At 36.2% G+C, this 19882-nt stretch overlaps 2 protein-coding genes across 3 annotated transcripts; both read left to right on the top strand.

The window, feature by feature from the left end:
• Window positions 1-8612: 8612 nt before the first annotated feature.
• LOC133864386 (vestitone reductase-like) lies at window positions 8613-11066 on the top strand. The gene is made up of 4 exons (XM_062300710.1): window positions 8613-8835; window positions 9049-9582; window positions 10249-10444; window positions 10576-11066. Exons 1-4 carry the CDS (start codon window positions 8715-8717, stop codon window positions 10715-10717), a joined length of 993 nt encoding a protein of 330 aa, XP_062156694.1. The 5' UTR covers window positions 8613-8714; the 3' UTR covers window positions 10718-11066.
• A 3724-nt stretch (window positions 11067-14790) lies between these two features.
• On the top strand, window positions 14791-18164 carry LOC133864182 (vestitone reductase-like). Of its 2 annotated transcripts, none has more exons than XM_062300439.1 (4): window positions 14791-14945; window positions 15425-15946; window positions 17513-17618; window positions 17838-18164. In XM_062300439.1, the coding sequence occupies exons 1-4, from the start codon at window positions 14825-14827 to the stop codon at window positions 17977-17979; spliced, it is 891 nt and encodes a 296-aa protein (XP_062156423.1). In that variant the 5' UTR covers window positions 14791-14824; the 3' UTR covers window positions 17980-18164. The 2 variants fall into 2 exon arrangements, with proteins under 2 accessions (XP_062156423.1, XP_062156422.1); XM_062300438.1 differs by having other exon boundaries at window positions 17513-17708.
• Window positions 18165-19882: the final 1718 nt, after the last annotated feature.

Below are 19882 nucleotides of genomic sequence, written 5' to 3'. Positions count from 1 at the left end.
GATTTGGAGTCTTTTTCCTACTTGATTTGGAATTTCAAAGGATGTGTTATGACGAGGGGACCGCATTAAGCTGATTTTCTTCCAAAGCAAATTCCTTCCATACACAGTTGATTTTCTTTCCATATATACTTGGTGATGGACGTGTGGAGCACAAATCAGAATGACTTTACATGATTTCTTTCCATGATTTTTACCAAGTCACACATATTCAAGATCTGATTTATTTCCATCCTCGGGCTGCTATGCAATTAATGCAAGATGTGATTCTTTCCTTAGCTCGACCACCAAGAAAAACCCAAAAAGACCTCGGAAGTACTATAAATAGCATGTTTTGGTCTTAAGAAAAGAGAGCCCCGGAGGAAGAAGGAGGAAGCAAGGGCAGTTATGGAGGCTCTAAACTGGTTTTATTGTTTGAGTGGCTAAATCTCTAGCTAAGGCTAGGGTTGAAGCCTAGTTTTTTTATGTATTCTTGATACTCTTATATTATTGATTAAATTTGGGGTTGATTTTTATTTGAGAGTAATTTTATGATACAACTTTATTTTGATTCATTATGATTTTTGTTTATATCAAATGCTTACTTTGTTTGATTTGTTATGTTTCGAAAGCATTTTGAATGCTTAATTTATTGTGTCATGTTTATGAAATCAAGTTCTCAATCAACCCATGTTTGATCTATTTTATATTATGTCACAAGAATATGTAATAAATTGCTAGGTGGATCCCTGAAGCCTTAGTGTTTTCTTTTTATTAATTTAGTTTAGTTTATCATCTATCCATTGCTCCACTTTTTAGTGGAAAAATCAATTCAATTTACTTTTTTGCACAATAATAGGAATTTTACTTAGTATCTACCATTCCCTGTGGATCGACCTCGTACTTACCGAGAATTATTACTTGCGAAAACCTACACTTGGGTTTGCACCCTTTTTGGTCCAACAAGTTTTTGGACTTCTTAAGAGAGTGAATGCTACTATTATCACCTTGGTTCCTAAAAAGAAGAATCCAGCCACCATGGGTGATTATAGGCCCATATCATGTTGCAACCTCATATATAAGTGCATCACTAAGATCCTAGCTAATCGGCTTCTTCCGGGGTTAGATGATATTATAAGTTCCAATCAAGGGGCTTTTTTTTCGAAGAGCAGTATCTTGGAAAACATTCTTCTTGCCCAAGAGTTGGTGAGTGATTATCACAAGAAGAAAGGCAAACCTCGATGTACTTTGAAGGTGGGTCTAATGAAAGCATACAACTCTATAAGCTAGGAATTCATTCTACATTGCCTGCATTGTTTCGGTGAACCTCCCAATTTTGTGGCTTGGATTAGAGAATGCATTTCTAGTCCTAGCTATTGTATTGCACTCAATAGAACTCTTGTTAGCTATTTTAATGGAAGGAAAGGAATTAGGTAAGGAGACACCATATCTCCTTACCTTTTTGTTATAACCATGGAGATTCTTTCATTGATATTGGAGGAGAGTACTAGAGATAATCCGCAATTTGGTTTTCATCCAAAGTGTTATAGTCTTAGGCTCAATCACCTTTGTTTTGCAGACAATCTTTTATTTTTTATTTTTTATTTTTTTTTTGCTACAAACATTAATTCTGTTAAGGTGATTAAAGATGTTTTAGCTGAGTTTGAAGGCCTATAGGGGTTAAGGGCTAACCCGGCTAAAAGTACCTGTTTTTGTGCTGGAATTTCATAGAAGGATAAGGAAGATGAATGAGGGTGCATTCCCAGTTCGTTACCTAGGGGTTCCCCTTATTACCAAGAGATTGTTGGCTACAGATTGTGAGAGCCTTGTGTCAAGGATTTTTGCTCAGATTGACTCTTGGTTGGTCAAACACTTGTTGTTTGCAGGTCGTCTTCAACTTATCAATTCTATTCTCTATAGTCTTCAGGTCTATTGATTTTCATTCTTCCAAAGAAAGTCATTTTCTTGCTAGAACAGAAATTCAATCTGTTCCTTTGGTGTGGGCTAGATGTGAAAGCTAAGGTCAAAGTTGCTTGGGATAAAGTTTGTACTCCAAAGAAGGAAGGGGTTTTGGGTATCAAGAAGTTAGAGGTATGGAATCAAGCATCTATGCTGATCCACACATGGAACTTGTTTGCTAGAGCAAGTTCCCTTTGGGTGGCTTGGGTGGAAGAAGTGTGGTTAAAGAGGAAGAGTTTGTGGCAAATACCTATTCCCCAAAATTGCTCTTGGAGCTGGAGGAAAATATTGAAACTCAGACCTATTGCTCGATCTCTTTTCAGCTTCAAAGTAGGAGATAGTAGCAAAATCTTTCTTTGGCATGATAATTGGCACCCTGCTGGATGCCTTATAGAAAGATACGGGTACATGGCTGCTTATGATGCAGGCTATGCTATTGGTCCTAAACTATCCTCTATCATTAGAAATGGAGAGTGGTATTGAAAGAGTGCTAGGTCGGACAATCTAATGGAGATTCAAATTAGATTGCCGGAAGTTCCTAGTGGAACTGAAGATACTACTATCTGGAATTCCAGCAAGGGCATTTATTCATATTCTAAAACTTGGGATCTCTTAAGGGTGAAGTACTCGGTTGTGGACTGGCATAAAATAGTGTTTTCCTAAGCCATTCCGAGGCATTCTTTCATCCTCTAGCTGACATTTAGAGATGCGATAACGACCAAGGATAAGATGTGCTTGTGGGGATTTACAAGTTCTAGTGTTTGTCTGTTTTGCCATGGATTTCAGGAAAGCAAGGGACACTTATTCTTCAATTGCAGCTTTAGTCGAAGGATTTGGCATGTGTTAATGGCTGCATGTTCTTTTGATGATTCGGCAATGAAATGGGATGATGTTATTAGTTGGTTTAAAGAGGAGATGCGGGATAAAAGTCTAAAATCATATCTCTGCAAATTATGTTTAGGAGCGACAGTTTATCATCTTTGGAAACAAAGAAATGATTTACTACATGGAAACATCTCACTTTCTGAAGAAGCAATTGTAGCTCAGATCAGGTGGAAAGTTCAAGCTAGGCTGATGGCTAAAGGTTCAATGAAGTATGCTAAGAGTAATCTTGGTCTTGTTCAGAGTTGAAATTTGCAGTCTCTGAGTTGGGTATGATTGGTGCTATATTTGAGTTCTGCTGCTCTATTTTGCTGCAGATTGTTGTATTGCTGTGTTTGTAGTTTCTTGCTATATGTGAATAACAGGTTTTCTTGTTGTTTTCTACTATTCGAGGGGCGTGTCCTTGATTAAGTGATTTGATCCAGTTTTTCTGGAGTGATTGTTTCAGATGAGTTTGGTTTGTAAAAGGTTTAAATTCATCCAAAAAAATGCTATATATTATACCCCCATCCCATTGCTGACGTGGCAGTACCCATCATCCCTTCATTTTTTTTTTTTTAATCAAGGGTTGATTCAATGACGACTGAAAAGTGATACATCAACCTAGAAAATAGAAATAGGATAAGAGTGTAATAAATATCTTTACTCTTATAATTTAGGTCTAAATGACCCCCTTACACTGAGTTGAAACTTGAACCAGTAAAAAGAAAGCTCCATTGAGCGTATCAAGAGTTGAAAATGGGAAGAAAAGAAAGACTACTCAAGTAAATGAATTACAACCTATACTTGAGCTAGAGAAGAGTCCCAAGAAGACTCAATGTGGAGCATCTTCCAAAAGACTGGCCAAGAAACCTCGGTGTAGAGTGCACTTACAAAGAGTAATGTTACTTTTCGCATTCATTTCACATTAGTTAACATGACGTATTTTAAGTGATTTTTCATGTCAGTCACTTAAAAAAATAAAAAGAAAGTCACTTAAAACACATTATATCAACTGATATGAAATAAGTAATAAATGAGTGTGAAGAATGGCATTACTCTACTTGCAAAAGGCTTGACAATCACTTGAAGTTTATACGCGTACTTATAAGCACTTTGACAATGAATCCTATTATGTAAATTTTTATTGATGTGTAGAATTTCAGAATAATGGATTTTTATCGTTCAAGTATTGATTTTATCTCTTAATATGTTAATACAAGGATGTTTTTGGTTTTAGGTCACAATATCAAAAGATGACACTGTTATTCATGATAAGGAGAGTATTAAGGAAAGATGTGAAAATTAAGGTTCATCTTGCAACCTCCTAGACTATGTTTCTCAATCCCTTTGGCATTGTTTGATATTTGAACTGTTGGCAATTGATCAATTGTTGTTCTATTGAGATAATTATAGACCAAAACAAACTCAGTAGATCTTTCTAGATCCTAATTGTGATAACAGATCTGCCTTAAATGCCTTAAAGGTAGTTGTAGTCTATTCCTTGTTCGTCAATTATTTGAGAATTATCTGACTGAAATTTGAATCAAATCAGTGGACAGATCTTACAAGAGTTTTCCATTTACAGGTGGTGATGTTTCTCCTTTATTGCACATTTGCTCTATGTCACGGTTGCAATGGTATTTAGTGTGGAAGTTGAAACATCTTCTAATAAATTGGCCATTTCTGCTTTAACGACATGTCGTACTACAAGGCATCAATGTTGTAACTTGTAAGGTGAAAGTTTTGGAGAAAAACTGTTTTGGTTACTTAACTAAAAACAGTGAGAATTATATGTATTTATAGCCAAATGGGTTGAAGAATGTTTACAGAGGAAGCAATGTTTTTCAGTACAAAGTACAAGGAAAAATACAAAGAATAATATTTAAACACACGACTGGCAGCTTGAATTTAGGAGCAGAAAATCAGGACTGCAGATGACCAGAAATCCTGGTATTTGGGCGGCATTTAGCTTGGGCTGGAATGTGAGTAGCTACTGTTAGTAGCTGCTGTTTTGGAGACTAAATCAGCTTAAATTGTGACATTAATGAGTTGCTGAAAAGAGGAAAAGGTATACAAAAGACTGCTTTCTTCTTCAACGGCTAGTAGCCGTTACAATTGCTCGGTAGTGTTTTTCTCCTTAACACCCCCTGCAAACTGATGGGTGCTACAACCTTCAGTTTGTCTCTAAGATAGCAAAATCGATTATCAGGATGACCCTTGGTGAAGATATCGGCCACTTGTTGAAGGGTAGATAGACAACGAAGAATGATGTCTCGATTGGTGACTTTTTCCCCGATAAAGTGAACATCTACCTCAATATGCTTAGTTCTGGCATGAAAAACAAGATTGGAAGCAAGGGCAAGAGCACCCAAGTTGTCACACCAAAGAGTAGGTGGTGAAGGTAGAGAAATATGTAATTCTTGTAGCAACATCCTTAGCCAAAATAGTTCAGCAGTTGTGAGGGAAAGAGATCGATATTCTGCTTTTGTACTTGAACGAGACACAATGTTTTGTTTCTTAGCCGACCAGGAAATGAGATTTGGGCCAAGAAAAATTTCCATAACCTGTTTTTGAGCGCCTATCATCTGGATTGCCTGCCCAATCCGAGTCACAAAAACCAGAAAGAGCAATTCCTCACTTCCTGTAGTAGAGACCACAATTGATAGTCCCTTTGAGATATCGCAATACTCTTTTTGCAGCTGTCAAGTGAGTAGAAGTAGGAGCATGCATGTGTTGGCAGAGTTGGTTGACAGAGTATGCAATGTCCGGTCTTGTGAGGGTAACATATTGAAGTGCTCCAACTATGTGCCGGAATTCAGTGGGATTGGAGAGAAGATCACCATCAAACTTGGACATTTTGGGGCCAGAAACACAAGGAGTTCTAGTTGGTTTAGATTTTGCCATTTGAGTGCGATGTAGGAGATCAAGGACATATTTGGATTGTCTCAGATGCAGCCCAGTAGTGTCACGATTGGCTTGAACTCCAAGGAAGTATCCGAGTGAACCAAGATCTTTGATTGCAAAATCTGCTTGCAGTTTGCCAACAAGATTGTTCATTACTCCTTCATGATTTCCTGTCACTATTATGTCCTCAACATATACTAAGAGAAATATGTGAACTTGGTCAGCATGGTAAATAAAGAGAGAGGTATCAACTTGGGAGCCATTAAAGCCTATATCCAACAAGGCTTGGGAGAGTCGGGTAAACCAAGCTCTAGGAGCCTGTTTTAGTCCATAGAGTGACTTGTGTAGACGACATACATGATTAAGATAGGAAGGGTCTACAAACCCCTGTGGTTGCTCCATTTATACTTCCTCATCCAAGACACCATGAAGGAATGCATTTGAAACATCTAGCTGTTTGATGTTCCAGTTAAATTGTACTGCTAAAGTTAGAATCAACCGGATAGTAGAGGATTTAACCACAGGACTGAAAGTTTCATAGTAGTCAACACCACTTAGTTGTTCAAATCCTTTTGCAACAAGCCTAGCCTTGAATCTGTCCACACTTCCATCTGGTTTTTGTTTGATTTTGAACACCCATTTATTTTGTGCCACATTGTGATGATTAGGTCTCGGTCAGAGGGTCCAGGTTTGATTAGACATTAAAGCATTGTATTCAAGTAACATGGCTTGGATCCATTCAGGTTTGGTAGCAGCTTGTTTATAAGTAGACGGCTCGGATGGTAAGGTGACAGCTTCAAAGGCTAAGAGTGGATGTTTGCTGGTGTAATAGAGTTTGAAACTAGGAAATCCTTTGGGTTTGAGATGGCTAGTTTGTGATCTGGTGATCATACGGTTAGGAAAAGAGGAAAAGGTATACAGAAGATGGATGAGGTTTAGGAGAAAATCTTGAGTTGAATCTGTTTCTGGTGGAGTTCAAGTGATTGTGATTGGGTTGGCCTTGTTTTGAGTACAAGGCAAAAGTGCTAGTTTCAGGTGTGAGTGCAGAATGTTGTTGGTTCTGCAGCAGAAGCTCATGACTGAGCAACTCATATTGAAAATCAGTAAATGACATCTCATGATCACGAGCAGCAAATGAGTGAATGGTGACAAATGTGTGAAAGAGTGGATTGAGTCCACTAACAATAAAGGAGATGAGATCATCATCATCAATCGGCTTACCTACAACCGCAAGTTGGTCTGACCATTGCTTTGCCATACTCAGGTACTCAGTACACGTTTTGTCTCCCTGTTGTAGATTCTGCAGTTGTCGCTTGAGGTGGGAGATGCGTGACTTGGATTGATAGGCATACCTGGTAGCAAGAGCAGTCCATGCTTGGTGTGATGTGTTCAAACCATACATCGAAGACACCAAAGATGGGCTCAAAGAGCAAATAATCCAGCTCAAAAGAAGCTGGTCTTTCTTCTGCCATGCAACAAAGGCAGAATTCAGAGTCTAAGTGTTATCTTCATTGGTGATAAATTGAGGAGGATAGATGTTTGTGCCTTCAATAAGGCCTTGGAGGTCATTACCATGAAGTATGGGTTGAAACTGTGCAACCCAAACCAGGTAGTTAGGACCTTCCAGTTTGAAGAGTTGGGAGAAGTTGGGTATGTTGGAGAAGGTTGAGATGATATCTGTTGGTGGGTTGGAGGAGGAAGAAGTGGATGAGCTAGAGTTGGCCATTGAGCGAGTGTTACCTCTAGATTTGCTCTGATACCATGAAAGTTTTGGAGAAAAACTGTTTTTGTTACTTAACCAAAAACAGTGAGAATTATATGTATTTATAGCCAAATGGGCTAAAGAATGTTTACAGAGGAAGCAATGCTTTTCAGTACAAAGTACAAGGAAAAATACAAAGAATAATATTTAAACACACGGCTGGCAGCTTGAATTTAGGAGCAGAAAATAAAGACTGCAGATGACTAGAAATCCTGGTATTTGGGCGGCATTTAGCTTGGGCTGGAATGTGAGTAGCTGCTGTTAGTAGTTGCTGTTAATAGCTGCCGTTTTGGAGACTAAATCAGCTGAAATTGTGGCATTAATGAGTTGCTGAAAAGAGGAAAAGGTATACAAAAGACTACTTTCTTCTTCAACGGCTAGTAGCCGTTACTGTTGCTCGGTACTGTTTTTCTCCTTAACATAAGGGACACGACATGTCATCCTGGATATGATGAGTACTTGAGAAATTCTAGGCCTAATGGCCTATGGCCCATACTTAGGTCATCTTCGTTTATGGAATCTCTTCTTTGTTCTCCATCACTTGCACATTTCACGCATTTTCTTAGATGATTAGCAGCTGATTTTTAATCATTTTTTTTTTATATTTAAGAAACAAAATTAGTTTTTGTTTCTCTATAAATAAACACCATATAATACATTTTTTTTTTACCTTTTCCTATATCAATTAAATATTTTTTTTTATTATTTTTCTCTTTTTCCTACTTTCTTTTCTCTTACCTATATTGATTAAATATATTTTTTAATATTAAAATAATACATAAGGAATGAATAGTAAACATGTATAAATAAGAAATTGCTATTCATTTTCAACTCCTCCATCTAAATATAAAACATTTACTGTGAGAGATTTTTTTTTTTTATGTTTTTTATAAATATTTTTTTAAATATATATATAAAAAAAAAAAAAAAATCCAATATAAGTAACTGCCGTTAATGCACCGGGTCACTGCCTAGACGTAGATATCCTCTTTGTAATTACGTCAAATGTATTTGTCCAAGAAAGATGAGGGTGAGGTTTGTAGTGTTTTGTCCGAGAAAGGTGAGTGTGTGGTGTCATTTCGTCTTGAATCGTGATATTTATGAGCTACACTTGTTTCGTAAGTGTTCCTAACAAAAACAAAAGAAAAGTGCAGCACTCTGGGAAGGGGGACATTTGAAGGAAGGTACTATTTTGGTGCTTTTATATATCACAGATAGAGACCTACTCATACACAGAGTCGAGAGAGAGATGGAAGGAGATAAAGGTCCAGTATGCGTTACAGGTGGTACAGGGTTTATAGGATCATGGCTGATCAAGAGGCTCCTTGATCGTGGTTACTATGTCCGAACTACCGTTAGATCTGACGCTGGTAAGCCACTTAGTAGGAATTACTTCAAAAAGAATCTATAAAAAATAATTAAAATAAAAAGAAAAAGAAAGAGACCATATTGAAAGGCAGTTTTCTGATTCAGTCTATTTATTTTTTTTAAGTTTTTTTTTTTTTTTTTTTATTATTATGTCAGTTAGATTTTCGAAGATTTATGATAGAATTTCATCATCTTGATACGTGAACCCTGAACAGAGCACAAGAAGGACACTAGCTTTCTTACAAGTCTGCCAGGAGCATCAGAAAAGCTCCAAATCTTCAACGCAGATCTGAGTGATCCAGAGAGTTTCAATGCACCCATTGAAGGATGCACCGGAGTCTTCCACGTGGCTGCTCCGGTTGATTTCCAAGACAGAGAACCTGAAGAAATAGTGACCAAAAGAGCAATCAGTGGAGCACTGGGTATCTTACAAGCATGCTTAAATTCCAAGACCGTGAAGCGAGTTGTATACACTTCTAGTGCATCAGCTGTCGTATTAAATGGCGAGGAGGCAGATGAAATGGATGAGAGCTTTTGGAGCGATGTAGATTTCCTTAAAGCTCTAAAGCTATTTGGAACAGGTTCAGGTTCCTACATGATTTCCAAGACATTAACTGAAAAAGCAGTCCTTGAGTTTGGAGAAAAACATGGATTGGATGTCGTCACCATAATTCCTTCCTTTGTTGTTGGTCCCTTCATTTGTCCCAAGTTACCAGGCTCTGTTCGCTCAACATTGGCTATGGTCTTTGGTATGTGTTCTAATTCGACTAATTTTAATTTAATTAAATGTGTTAAGCAACTCTCTTCAGTTAATTTTATATTGAGTTTATGTCAAATTTGTAGGTCATATTGCTTATCGGGTTTTGATTGTGTCGAAACATGAGTATAAGATTATATAAGTCAATCATAATTCGACCCATTTAATTAGACAAGTATAACTCTAAATATCGAACTATGAACAAAAAAAAATGCATGAGAGAGCATATTTTCGACAGGAGATTTCGACTAGAGGTTTTGCGGGTCGAGTTAAAAATTGTCATAGTATGTAATTTTCTTGAGATTACTGTATAACAAATAAATCTCTCTTGTATAAATTTCGATAATTTTTTGGAACATGATCCTTATTAATTAAATTATAAATTTACCCTAAAAAAAAAAAAAAAAAAAAAATCTTACAACCAAAAGATTCTAGCTAGGTTCTAATATAGGTATTCCTAGATGATCGATCACTTAATTACCTAAGGAATCTCTATTATTTCTTGTAGGTAGGTAGGTAGGTAGGTTTTGTTATATTACAATAAAAAAGAGGATTTGGTGTCAAATTTCATATGGAAGGAAATGAAAGAAGCAAATCAAAGATTTTGTTTTTCTACAATTTCCTGAAATGGAACTACTTCTAACCTATACCTTTGCAGGTGACAAGGATCAATATAGTGTATTTATCAACATGTGTATGGTCCACGTAGATGACGTGGCCAGAGCACATATTTTTCTCCTTGAATGTCCTATAGCAGAAGGAAGGTATATTTGTTCATCAGATCTCCTGACAATTGAACAGATGTCTGAATTTCTTTCTGCTAGGTACCCAGAATTTCAAATACCAACACCAGAGTGAGTTCTATATATTATCCTTCTCCATTTATTATAGAAACTAAAATCTTAAATCTTCTTTACCTTTTAATCTCAAACTTAATAAGAAAATGTTCCTTTTCTTTTGTTCTTCCCTTTGGTGGCCGGTGCAGTTCTTTGAAGGAAATTAGAGGTTATAAATTACCGAGTCAATCATCAAAGAAGCTATTAGATTCTGGCTTCAAGTATAAGTATGGTCTCAATGAAATGTTCGATGAAGCTATTCAATGCTGCAAAGAAAAGGGTTTTCTCTAATTCAAGAATCTGCATGCCATTAGTTTGTGATATATATATATGTGTGATACGCTCTCCCGCCATTTATTCTCTCTGCATTTTCTCATTTTGGAATATATTGTAACAATAAAACAAAGAAAACCTTAGTTTAAGGTCTGGTCAAGATATGGTCAATGGCGCTCTTTTGTGGGAACTCGCGACCTTAATTTATATCACTTTGTGATCGACCAAAGATCCATTTTGCGAGAAGGGCTTTGACTTATAACACTTGTTTATGTGGGACAGAAGTAGACAACAATGTCTTCGGTGCTTTAAGTTTGGTTATTTAATTTTACGAGTCTTGAGTTTAAATTTGGCTTATTTGTTTTTCGAATGAGTTTGAGATTATTTATTCATGAGCTGCTCAATTAGATTATTTATTTATTTATTATATAAAGTAAATATTATGATTATTTTTTTTCTTTTTTCTTCCCAAATCTATATAATGCAATGATATTAAGCATTATATCAAGCATTGTGAGATGTGTCAAAGGAATAAGTCTAAAACTTTATTGTCAGCTAGGTTTTTACAACCAATACTTATTCCTACAAGGGTTAGGGCCGATATTTCTATGGACTTTATTGAGGGGTTACCTCTGTCCCACGACAATATATAGTGTCATTTCATACCTATTTGGCTATTTCCCACTCGAATATCATACATAAAATGTAAAAGCTAACAAGAGGGCCACCACACAGTTGCTGCGTTGAGCTCTCCTTTGTAACAAGATTATCAAAAACAAGTTAAACGGAGAAAGTATTAATTTTACTAGAAAATAAAAGAAAATTAATGCAGAGAATATAAAGCATCCGCATCGGATTCTTTTGAGTAGTTATTATGTATACATTAAGTGTTTATCAAGTGTCCATTAAAAAATGATGTAGCTTTTAAAATCACTATTAGGTATGTGATTGATCAAATGATGATTTTGATCAAATTGTGATTTTAAAAGCCACTTTATTTTTTTATGGACACTTAATGTACATGTAAAATTACTCGATTCTTTTTTCTTATTTTATTTTAAGTAATTCTACATGTCATATAAATGTTCATCAAGCGTATCAAATAATGAAGTGACTTTTAAAATCATCATTTGATCAATCACATGCACAATGACAATGAGTAATTCTAGGAGTACATTAAGTGTTCATTAAGTGTCCATCAAATAATAAGGTGGCTTTTAAAATCACCATTAGGTGTGTGATTGATCAAATAATGATTTTGATCAAATTATGATTTTAAAAGTCACATTATTTTTTTATGGACACTGAATATATTCTTAGAATTTCTTATTGACAATTGATCAATTGTCGTTAGGTTGATATAATTATAGACCAAAACAAACTCAGTAGATCTTTTCAGATCCTAATTGTGGTAACAGATCTGCCTTAAATGCCTCAAAGGCAGCGGTAGTTTATTCCTTGTTCATTAATTATTTGAGAATTATCTAGTTGAGATTTGAATCAAATCAATGGACAGATATTACAAGAGTTTCTCATTTGCAGATATTTTACGTCTAAACAAACAGAAGATTAGTAGATTAGTGTGGACATCTTCCAATAACCCACCATTTCTGCTTTAACGACATGTCGTATTCCAAGGCATCAATGTTGTAAGGGACACGACATGTCATCCATCCTACATACGATGATTACTCTAGAAATTCTAGGCCTAATGGCCTATGGCCCATGCTTAGGTCATCTTTGTTTTATGGAGTCTCCTCTTTGATCTCCATCACTAACATATTTTACAGATTTTATTATGGGGCCCACTGCCTAGACACAGATGGGACTTGATTGGTGTACTATACCCACACAACAATGGTACAACAGCCTCTCATATGGGGTGGGCTCCACAGTGTGTGGGGCACACTATGGAGCCCACCCCATGGGACCTTGATTCCTACACAACAACACCACAACAACTCTACAACACCCCCTCACATGGAGGTAGGGCCCAGTGTGTGAGGTTCACCCTCATGTGAGGGGGTGTTGTGCAGTGGTTGTGGTGTTGTTGTAAATTTATCATTTTCCCTTTGTAATTACAGCAAATGATGAGCGTGTGGTTTGTAGTGTTTTGTCAAAGTGTCGTATAATTGTAGTTTAGTGATCAAAATCAGTACGACAAAGGTGAGTGTGTTACGTGGTAGGTACGGTGTCTTTTCAAAGTCTAATGTTCGGTTGGAGTTGTGAAATTGTGATCGGTGTACAATACAAATGTATAATAATATTTGTACAATTTAAGACACATAAAATAAAATTTATATGATAAATCTTATTCATATGAGTCTCATCCATGTGTCTTTGTGATGTATAAAACTATTTTTCCTCGATCGTGATATTTATGAGCTACACTTGTTTCCTAAGTGTTTCTAATCAAAGAAAATTTTACTTTCCTCACGCTCTGTTAAACAACAATTCCATCCAATGTCGTTCCAACAGAGCTGTGGACCTTCTCAAATGTTGTCTTAAGAAAGTCATTAACCTATAAATTCGAGAAAGGATCAACGCCTACGGCTGAAAATGGCAGAAAATGAGATGTTGCATTTAAAAAGAAAAAGGTTAAATCCCAGAGGAAAAAAAAAAAGAAAAATCATTCAATTTGGTTTATTTGAAGCTCACGGATATCAAAATGTTCTGAAAACTTCTTGGAATATGCATAAAAGAAAATAGCAAATTACTTTTTCGCGTCAAATAGGTCACGAATTTTGTCAATATGCCATGTTAAAAGCCACTAAAATTATGACACGTATCACTTATAATAAATAAAATAACAAATAAAAAAAATTGTAAATAATTTCTATATACTTTTGTTTTCGTGACAATTTTTACTTTTAATTTTTTTTTAGAAACAAAAATCATAAAGCTAGTTAAGGGACCACATTGCCATATGGGTAAGGTAGTTAAGAGTTGTGTCTTGAAGTGACAAAATATCACATTTCTTAGGATTTTCTTTCTAAAAAAAATAAAAAATAAAAGTAAAAATTTGCTCGTAGGCAAAGGTGGTTAGAAATTGTGTCTTGGGTGGTAAAAAATCATATCTCTTAAGGTTCTCTTTCTTAAAAAGTTGCGACGTAGGCAAAGGTTTTCTTTTAAAAAAAGAAAGAAAATAATAGTTGTCGCGTAGGCAAAGGTGATCAAGAATTGTGTCTTTGGATGACAATGTTATCATATCTATATGAGTAAAGTATTTCTTGTTCTAGAACCTCCATAACAATATGTCACAATCTCATCCCTTATGGATGGTAACACGTCAACAACTAATTTTTATGCTCCGTTTGTTTCGACGTAAAATGGTTTCCGTCATAAAATAATTTCGACGAAATTATTTTTTTAAAAAATAATTTTCTTGAAAATATTTTTTGACGTTTGGTTCTTACGAAAAAATTATGAAATGTGAAAATGCAACTGTCGCCGGAATCTAGCAACGTCCAGTTGCCGTTGCCGGATTCTGGCGAGCATATTTGGCCAGATCCCGAGCATGTTTGGCCAGATCCGGCCGGATCCATCCTAATCTGGCCGGATTCTGACCAGTTTCGGTCGGATCCATCCAAATCCAGCCAGATTTTTGCCATTTTGGCCAGATCCGACCGGCTTCTGACCATGGCCAGATTTCGGCTGGAATCTGGTCCGCCGGCATCCGGCGATGGTGGCCAGATGTTGGCGGATTCCGGTGCTGCTTGGATTCCGACGACCGATCATTGCCGATTTCAGCAATCGGATATCAAACGTGCATGCAATGACGAAGAATTTAATTTTGGAAAACGATTTTCGGTTTTTAAAATCGTAAACTGTCTTCTAAAAATTAAAGAAGGTTTTACGGTCAAACCGAAAATGATTTTCGTTGACCATTATTTTTGCCCCTACCAAACACCGTAAAATGCCAAAATTATTTTTCAGAAATCATTTTACACCAAAATAAACAAAGCATTAGAGAAAAAATTTTGAAGACAATTTTGAAGACGGCAACATTTCTCTTGCCAAAAAGTTCTATCTAGGAAGGGGGACATATAAAGGAACTATTTTGGTGTTTTTATATATAAGAGAGACCTACACACCCAGTAACACAGGGTCGAGAGAGAGAGAGAGATGGAAGGAGATAAAGGTCCCGTATGCGTTACAGGTGGTACAGGGTTTATAGGATCATCACTGATCAAGAGGCTCCTTGATCGTGGTTACTATGTCCGAACCACTGTTAGATCTAACGCTGGTAAGCTACTTAATTCTCTGCAAAGGCCAAAGAAAATGCATCTATGCCTGATCCTGAATCCTGATCTTCGTGGAATATTCATGAGATCAAGAACAACATGTGGCTTTCCTTTTTGGGTATCTCTGTATATATACTATTTTATTTCAATGGTCGTTTTAATTTATTATATAATTTTTTGCTCAGCAACTTCTTGGAGATCTAAATTCACACTATCCATCTGACCAGTTTTAAATATTATCTTTATTTCTTATCATAATTCGTTGAATATAAAAACAATTCTTTCGTTATAAGTTCCACAGAGTATTAGGAACTTCAAAAAGAATCTTTAAAAAATTATTAAAATAGAAACAAAAAGATCGAAAGAACCCATATTGAAAGGAAGGCAGTTCTCTGACTCGGTCTATTATTTTTAAAACAAATTTAGATTTTCGAAGATTTATGATAGAATTTCATCATCTTGATACCTGAACTCTGAACAGAGCAAAAGAAAGACACTAGCTTTCTGACAAGTCTGCCAGGAGCATCAGAAAAGCTCCAAATCTTCAACGCAGATCTGAGTGATCCAGAGAGTTTCAATGCACCCATTGAAGGATGCATCGGCGTCTTCCACGTGGCTACTCCGGTTGATCTCGAAGACAGAGAACCTGAAGAAATAGTGACCAAAAGAGCAATCAGTGGAGCACTGGGTATCTTACAAGCATGCTTAAATTCCAAGACTGTGAAACGAGTTGTATACACTTCTAGTGCATCAGCTGTCGTATTTAATGGCGAGGAGGCAGATGAAATGGATGAGAGATTTTGGAGTGATGTAGATTTCCTTAAAGCTCTAAAGCCATTTGGTTCCTACATGATTTCCAAGACATTAACAGAAAAAGCAGTCCTTGAGTTTGGAGAAAAACATGGATTGGATGTCGTAACCATAATTCCTTCCTTTGTTGTTGGTCCCTTCATTTGTCCCAAGTTACCAGGCTCTGTTCGCTCAACATTGGCTATGGTCTTTGGTATGTGTTTTAATTTTTCTTTCGAAAGTTCACTATACTGTTCGTGTGCATGGTTTGACTTTGTGGCAAATAAATTTATGAAGTTTTGTCTGGTTTTTAAGGGGAGACTCATTTAATTAAATGCGTTAGATTCTTCAACTCTAACTCATTAATTTCGTATTGATTTTATGTCAAATTTATGGGTCTTATTCGCTTATCGGATTCTGATTGTATCGAAACATAGGAATAAAAGTATCTAAATCAATCATAATTCGACCAATTTAATTAAACGAGTATGACCCCCTAATATATATTGAACTATGAACGAAAAAAATGCATGAGAGAAAAGCATATTGGCAACCGGAGGTTTTGCAGGTTGTGTAAAAAATGGACATATTATGTAATTTTAATGAGATAATTGTATAACAAAAAAATCTCTCCGGTAGAAATTAGGATAATTTTTTGAAACAGGATCTTTTTTAATTAAATTATAAATTTACTCTCAAATAACATCTTACAACTAAACGATTTTAGGTTCTAATATATAGGCATTCCTAGATGATCACTTAATTACCTAAGGAATCTCTATATTATTTCTTGTAGGTAGGTTTTGTTATTACAATAAAAGAGGATTTGGTGTCAAATTTCGTATGGAAATGAAAGAAGCAAATCTTTAATTTGTATATGAATAATTTGTTTTGAGAAATGTTAGAGGTACTTACAAATTAACATTTACAAACTGATGTGGCGTCCTACATGAAATAAATGTTCAAATACAAAAATGCCCTTTTGCCCTACAATTGCCGTTCCAGACCCGTTCTCCCCTCTATTTGCAGGCTGATTGAACCCAGACATTGTCGGAAATCTAACACACCGGCCGACCACGACCCTGACCAGCTCGGTGGAAGCCCGACCAGTAGATCCGATTGAACCCATATTCACCGGCGAGAACGGAGAACAGCCAGCGAGGACGAAGCAAGGGAATGGCAACAGGGGTGGGTTTCCGGCTAGATCTGGGTTCGGAAATGGACGGTCGGCCGGATCTGGGTTCAGGAATGGACGCTGAATGCTTGGCCGGAACTGGATACGGGAATGGACGATCGATTCTCGGCTGGATCTGGGTTCGAGAAGGCCGAATCTCTAGACGGATTTGGGTTTCCGGCCGGACCAACAAAACCCACGCAGGTCCCGGCAGGATCTTGTCAAATTTTCTTCCGGTGTGCGTGAGATCTGGCCAGAAACCCACGCACACCGGCGTGGGTTTGTTGGATCTCAAATTCGGCCGATATGCCCGACCCCGACCACTGGGCTGCCCGCACGCTGTCCTCTCCCCTCTTGCCGGCCGTCCATCTGTCCCAAGCTCATCGCCAGCCGTCCATGGAAGCTTCAACCTTCTACCTGGATTTAGTGTGATGTGGAATCTTACGTGTCTAACTTTTTTAGTTAATAAAATGCCACATGCATGCCATGTCCGTTTGTAAATTTTTTTTTGTAAGAGTTTGTGAATACCCCTAGCATTTCTCATTTGTTTTTCTACAATTTCCTGAAATGGAACTACTTCTAACTTAACACCTATGCAATATGCAGGTGACAAGGATCAATATAGCGTACTTATCAATATATGTATGGTCCACGTAGATGACGTGGCCAGAGCACATATTTTTCTCCTTGAATGTCCTACAGCAGAAGGAAGGTATATTTGTTCATCAGATCTCCTGACAATTGAACAGATGTCTGAATTTCTTTCTGCTAGGTACCCAGAATTTCAAATACCAACACCAGAGTGAGTTCTATATATTATCCTTCTCCATTTATTATAGAAACTAAAATCTTAAATCTTCTTTACCTTTTAATCTCAAAGTTAATAAGAAAATGTTCCTTCTTTTTTTTTTTCTTCCCTTTGGTGGTGCAGTTCTTTGGAGGAAATTAGAGGTAATAAAATACCGAGTCAATCATCAAAGAAGCTATTAGATTCTGGCTTCAAATATAAGTATGGTCTCAGTGAAATGTTCGATGAAGCTATTCAATGCTGCAAAGAAAAGGGTTATCTCTAGTTCAAGAATCTGCCATTAATTAGTTTGTGATATATATATATATACATATGTAAGGTGTGTGATACGTGCTCCCGCCATTTATTCTCTCTGCATTTTCTCATTTAGAATATATTCTAAATATATTGTAACAATAAAACAAAGAAAACCTTAATTTAAGGTCTCGTCAATGCCGCTCTTTCGTGGGACTCGCAACCCTAATTGATCGATTCTGTTATCATGGTGAAAATGTCTAATGCAGCTCAAAAAAAATAAAAAATAAAAAATTGTCCAATGCTTTATCTTATTAATTAGAGGTACCAAATCCCCGGATCACACGGATAAGAAAAGCATCGCCTCTCGAAATGGTCATGGAAGTCCCGTTATCAATCAACCAAAGATCCATTTTGTGAGAACGGCTTTGACTTGTTTACGTGGGACAGAAGTAGACAACAATGTCTTACAGTCTTAGGTACTTTAAGTTTGACTTATTTAATTTTAGAAAAAATTGTATCATTTGTCTTTGTGGTTAGGCTAAATTACGTACAAATCGCTTCCTCTAGTATCAAAATTAATCCAAAAATCAATGTGGTTGACTTAATTTATAAATCGCTACATGGAGTCAAATTTCGTTAAAAATTTTAATAAATTATGTTAGGTGCCACGTCAACGTCAATAAGATAACAACACATATCGATCATAATAAAAAATATATATATAAATATATTTTAAAAAATTTTAAAATTATTTTTTTAAAAAAAAATAAAAATAAAAATGGCAAAGAGGTGGTTGTCGGTTAGTGGCCAGGGGTGGCCCACAAGCCACCCCCAAAGGCATCTAGGGGGTGGCTGCAAAGGGGTGGCTGCCCAACCGACAGCCACCCCTTTCTTTCTTTTCAATTTTATTTATATTTTCTATTAAGATCAACATGTGTCGTCATCTTATTGGCGCTAAAGTAGCGTTTAACGGAATTTGTTAAATTTTTTAACAGAATTTGACTAAAGGGAGCGATTTATAAATTAAGTCAACTCTAGGGATTTCTAAATTAATTTTGATAACAAAATGAGTGGTTTGTAATTTAAGGTAACCACATGAACTAATGGTGTAATTTTTCCTTAATTTTATTTTGAATATGAGTCGAGTTTCAGTTTGGCTTATTTGTTTTTCGAATGAATTTGAGCTTATATATTCACGAGCCTCTCAATTAACTTATTTATTTCTTAATTAATTTTGGTTTGTAATATTGTAGTTATCTGACTATATTGAAAGTATATTATGATGTTAACTGGATTTTTGATTCAGACGAGCAAAGTCTACTAGCGGTTATGTGTTTACTTTGACTGAATAAGCTATTTCTTAAAAGTCCTCAAAACAAACTTGCATAGCAAGGTTTACTATGGAGTCAAAGTTAGTTGCCCTAGAGAAGGCAGGAACTGAAGATGAATGGCTAAGGAGCCTATTAATTAATTGATTTGCCTTTATATTCTAATTCAGTTTCACCTGTATTTTTTGTTGTGATTGACAGGCTGTCATAACTCGAGCAAAGAGCAAGATTTATAATGAGAAAAATTCACAATATTTTGAGGTAGCTTATTAATACCGGTGTAACGTCCATGGACTTTGTGAGGTCAAAAAGGAGTTTTGCAGATCCTTTTGACCTAGCCACTAGCAAGAAGGCTGGTGAGTGAAACATCGAGAGGGATAGAACTGATATCCAAATTATGACATTGTGATTGATACCCAACCTCTTTGATTAGAGATCCCATGAATGGGGTTTAATGAGAAACGAAATCACAAGTGATCATTGTGAAGTACTGTCATTCTATGTTTACCCACTATCTTAAATGAGAAGATTAGTAATGAGTCTATTCCTATGGTGTAAAACAGTACAAGATGCATAATAATTAAGGATGAGTTAAAACTCTTA

The sequence above is a fragment of the Alnus glutinosa genome, chromosome 3 (genome assembly GCF_958979055.1).
Source record: "Alnus glutinosa chromosome 3, dhAlnGlut1.1, whole genome shotgun sequence".
Lineage (NCBI taxonomy): Eukaryota > Viridiplantae > Streptophyta > Magnoliopsida > Fagales > Betulaceae > Alnus > Alnus glutinosa.
The sequence above is the reverse complement of the archived record's forward strand: the minus strand, read 5'-3'. Positions and strand labels throughout refer to the sequence as shown.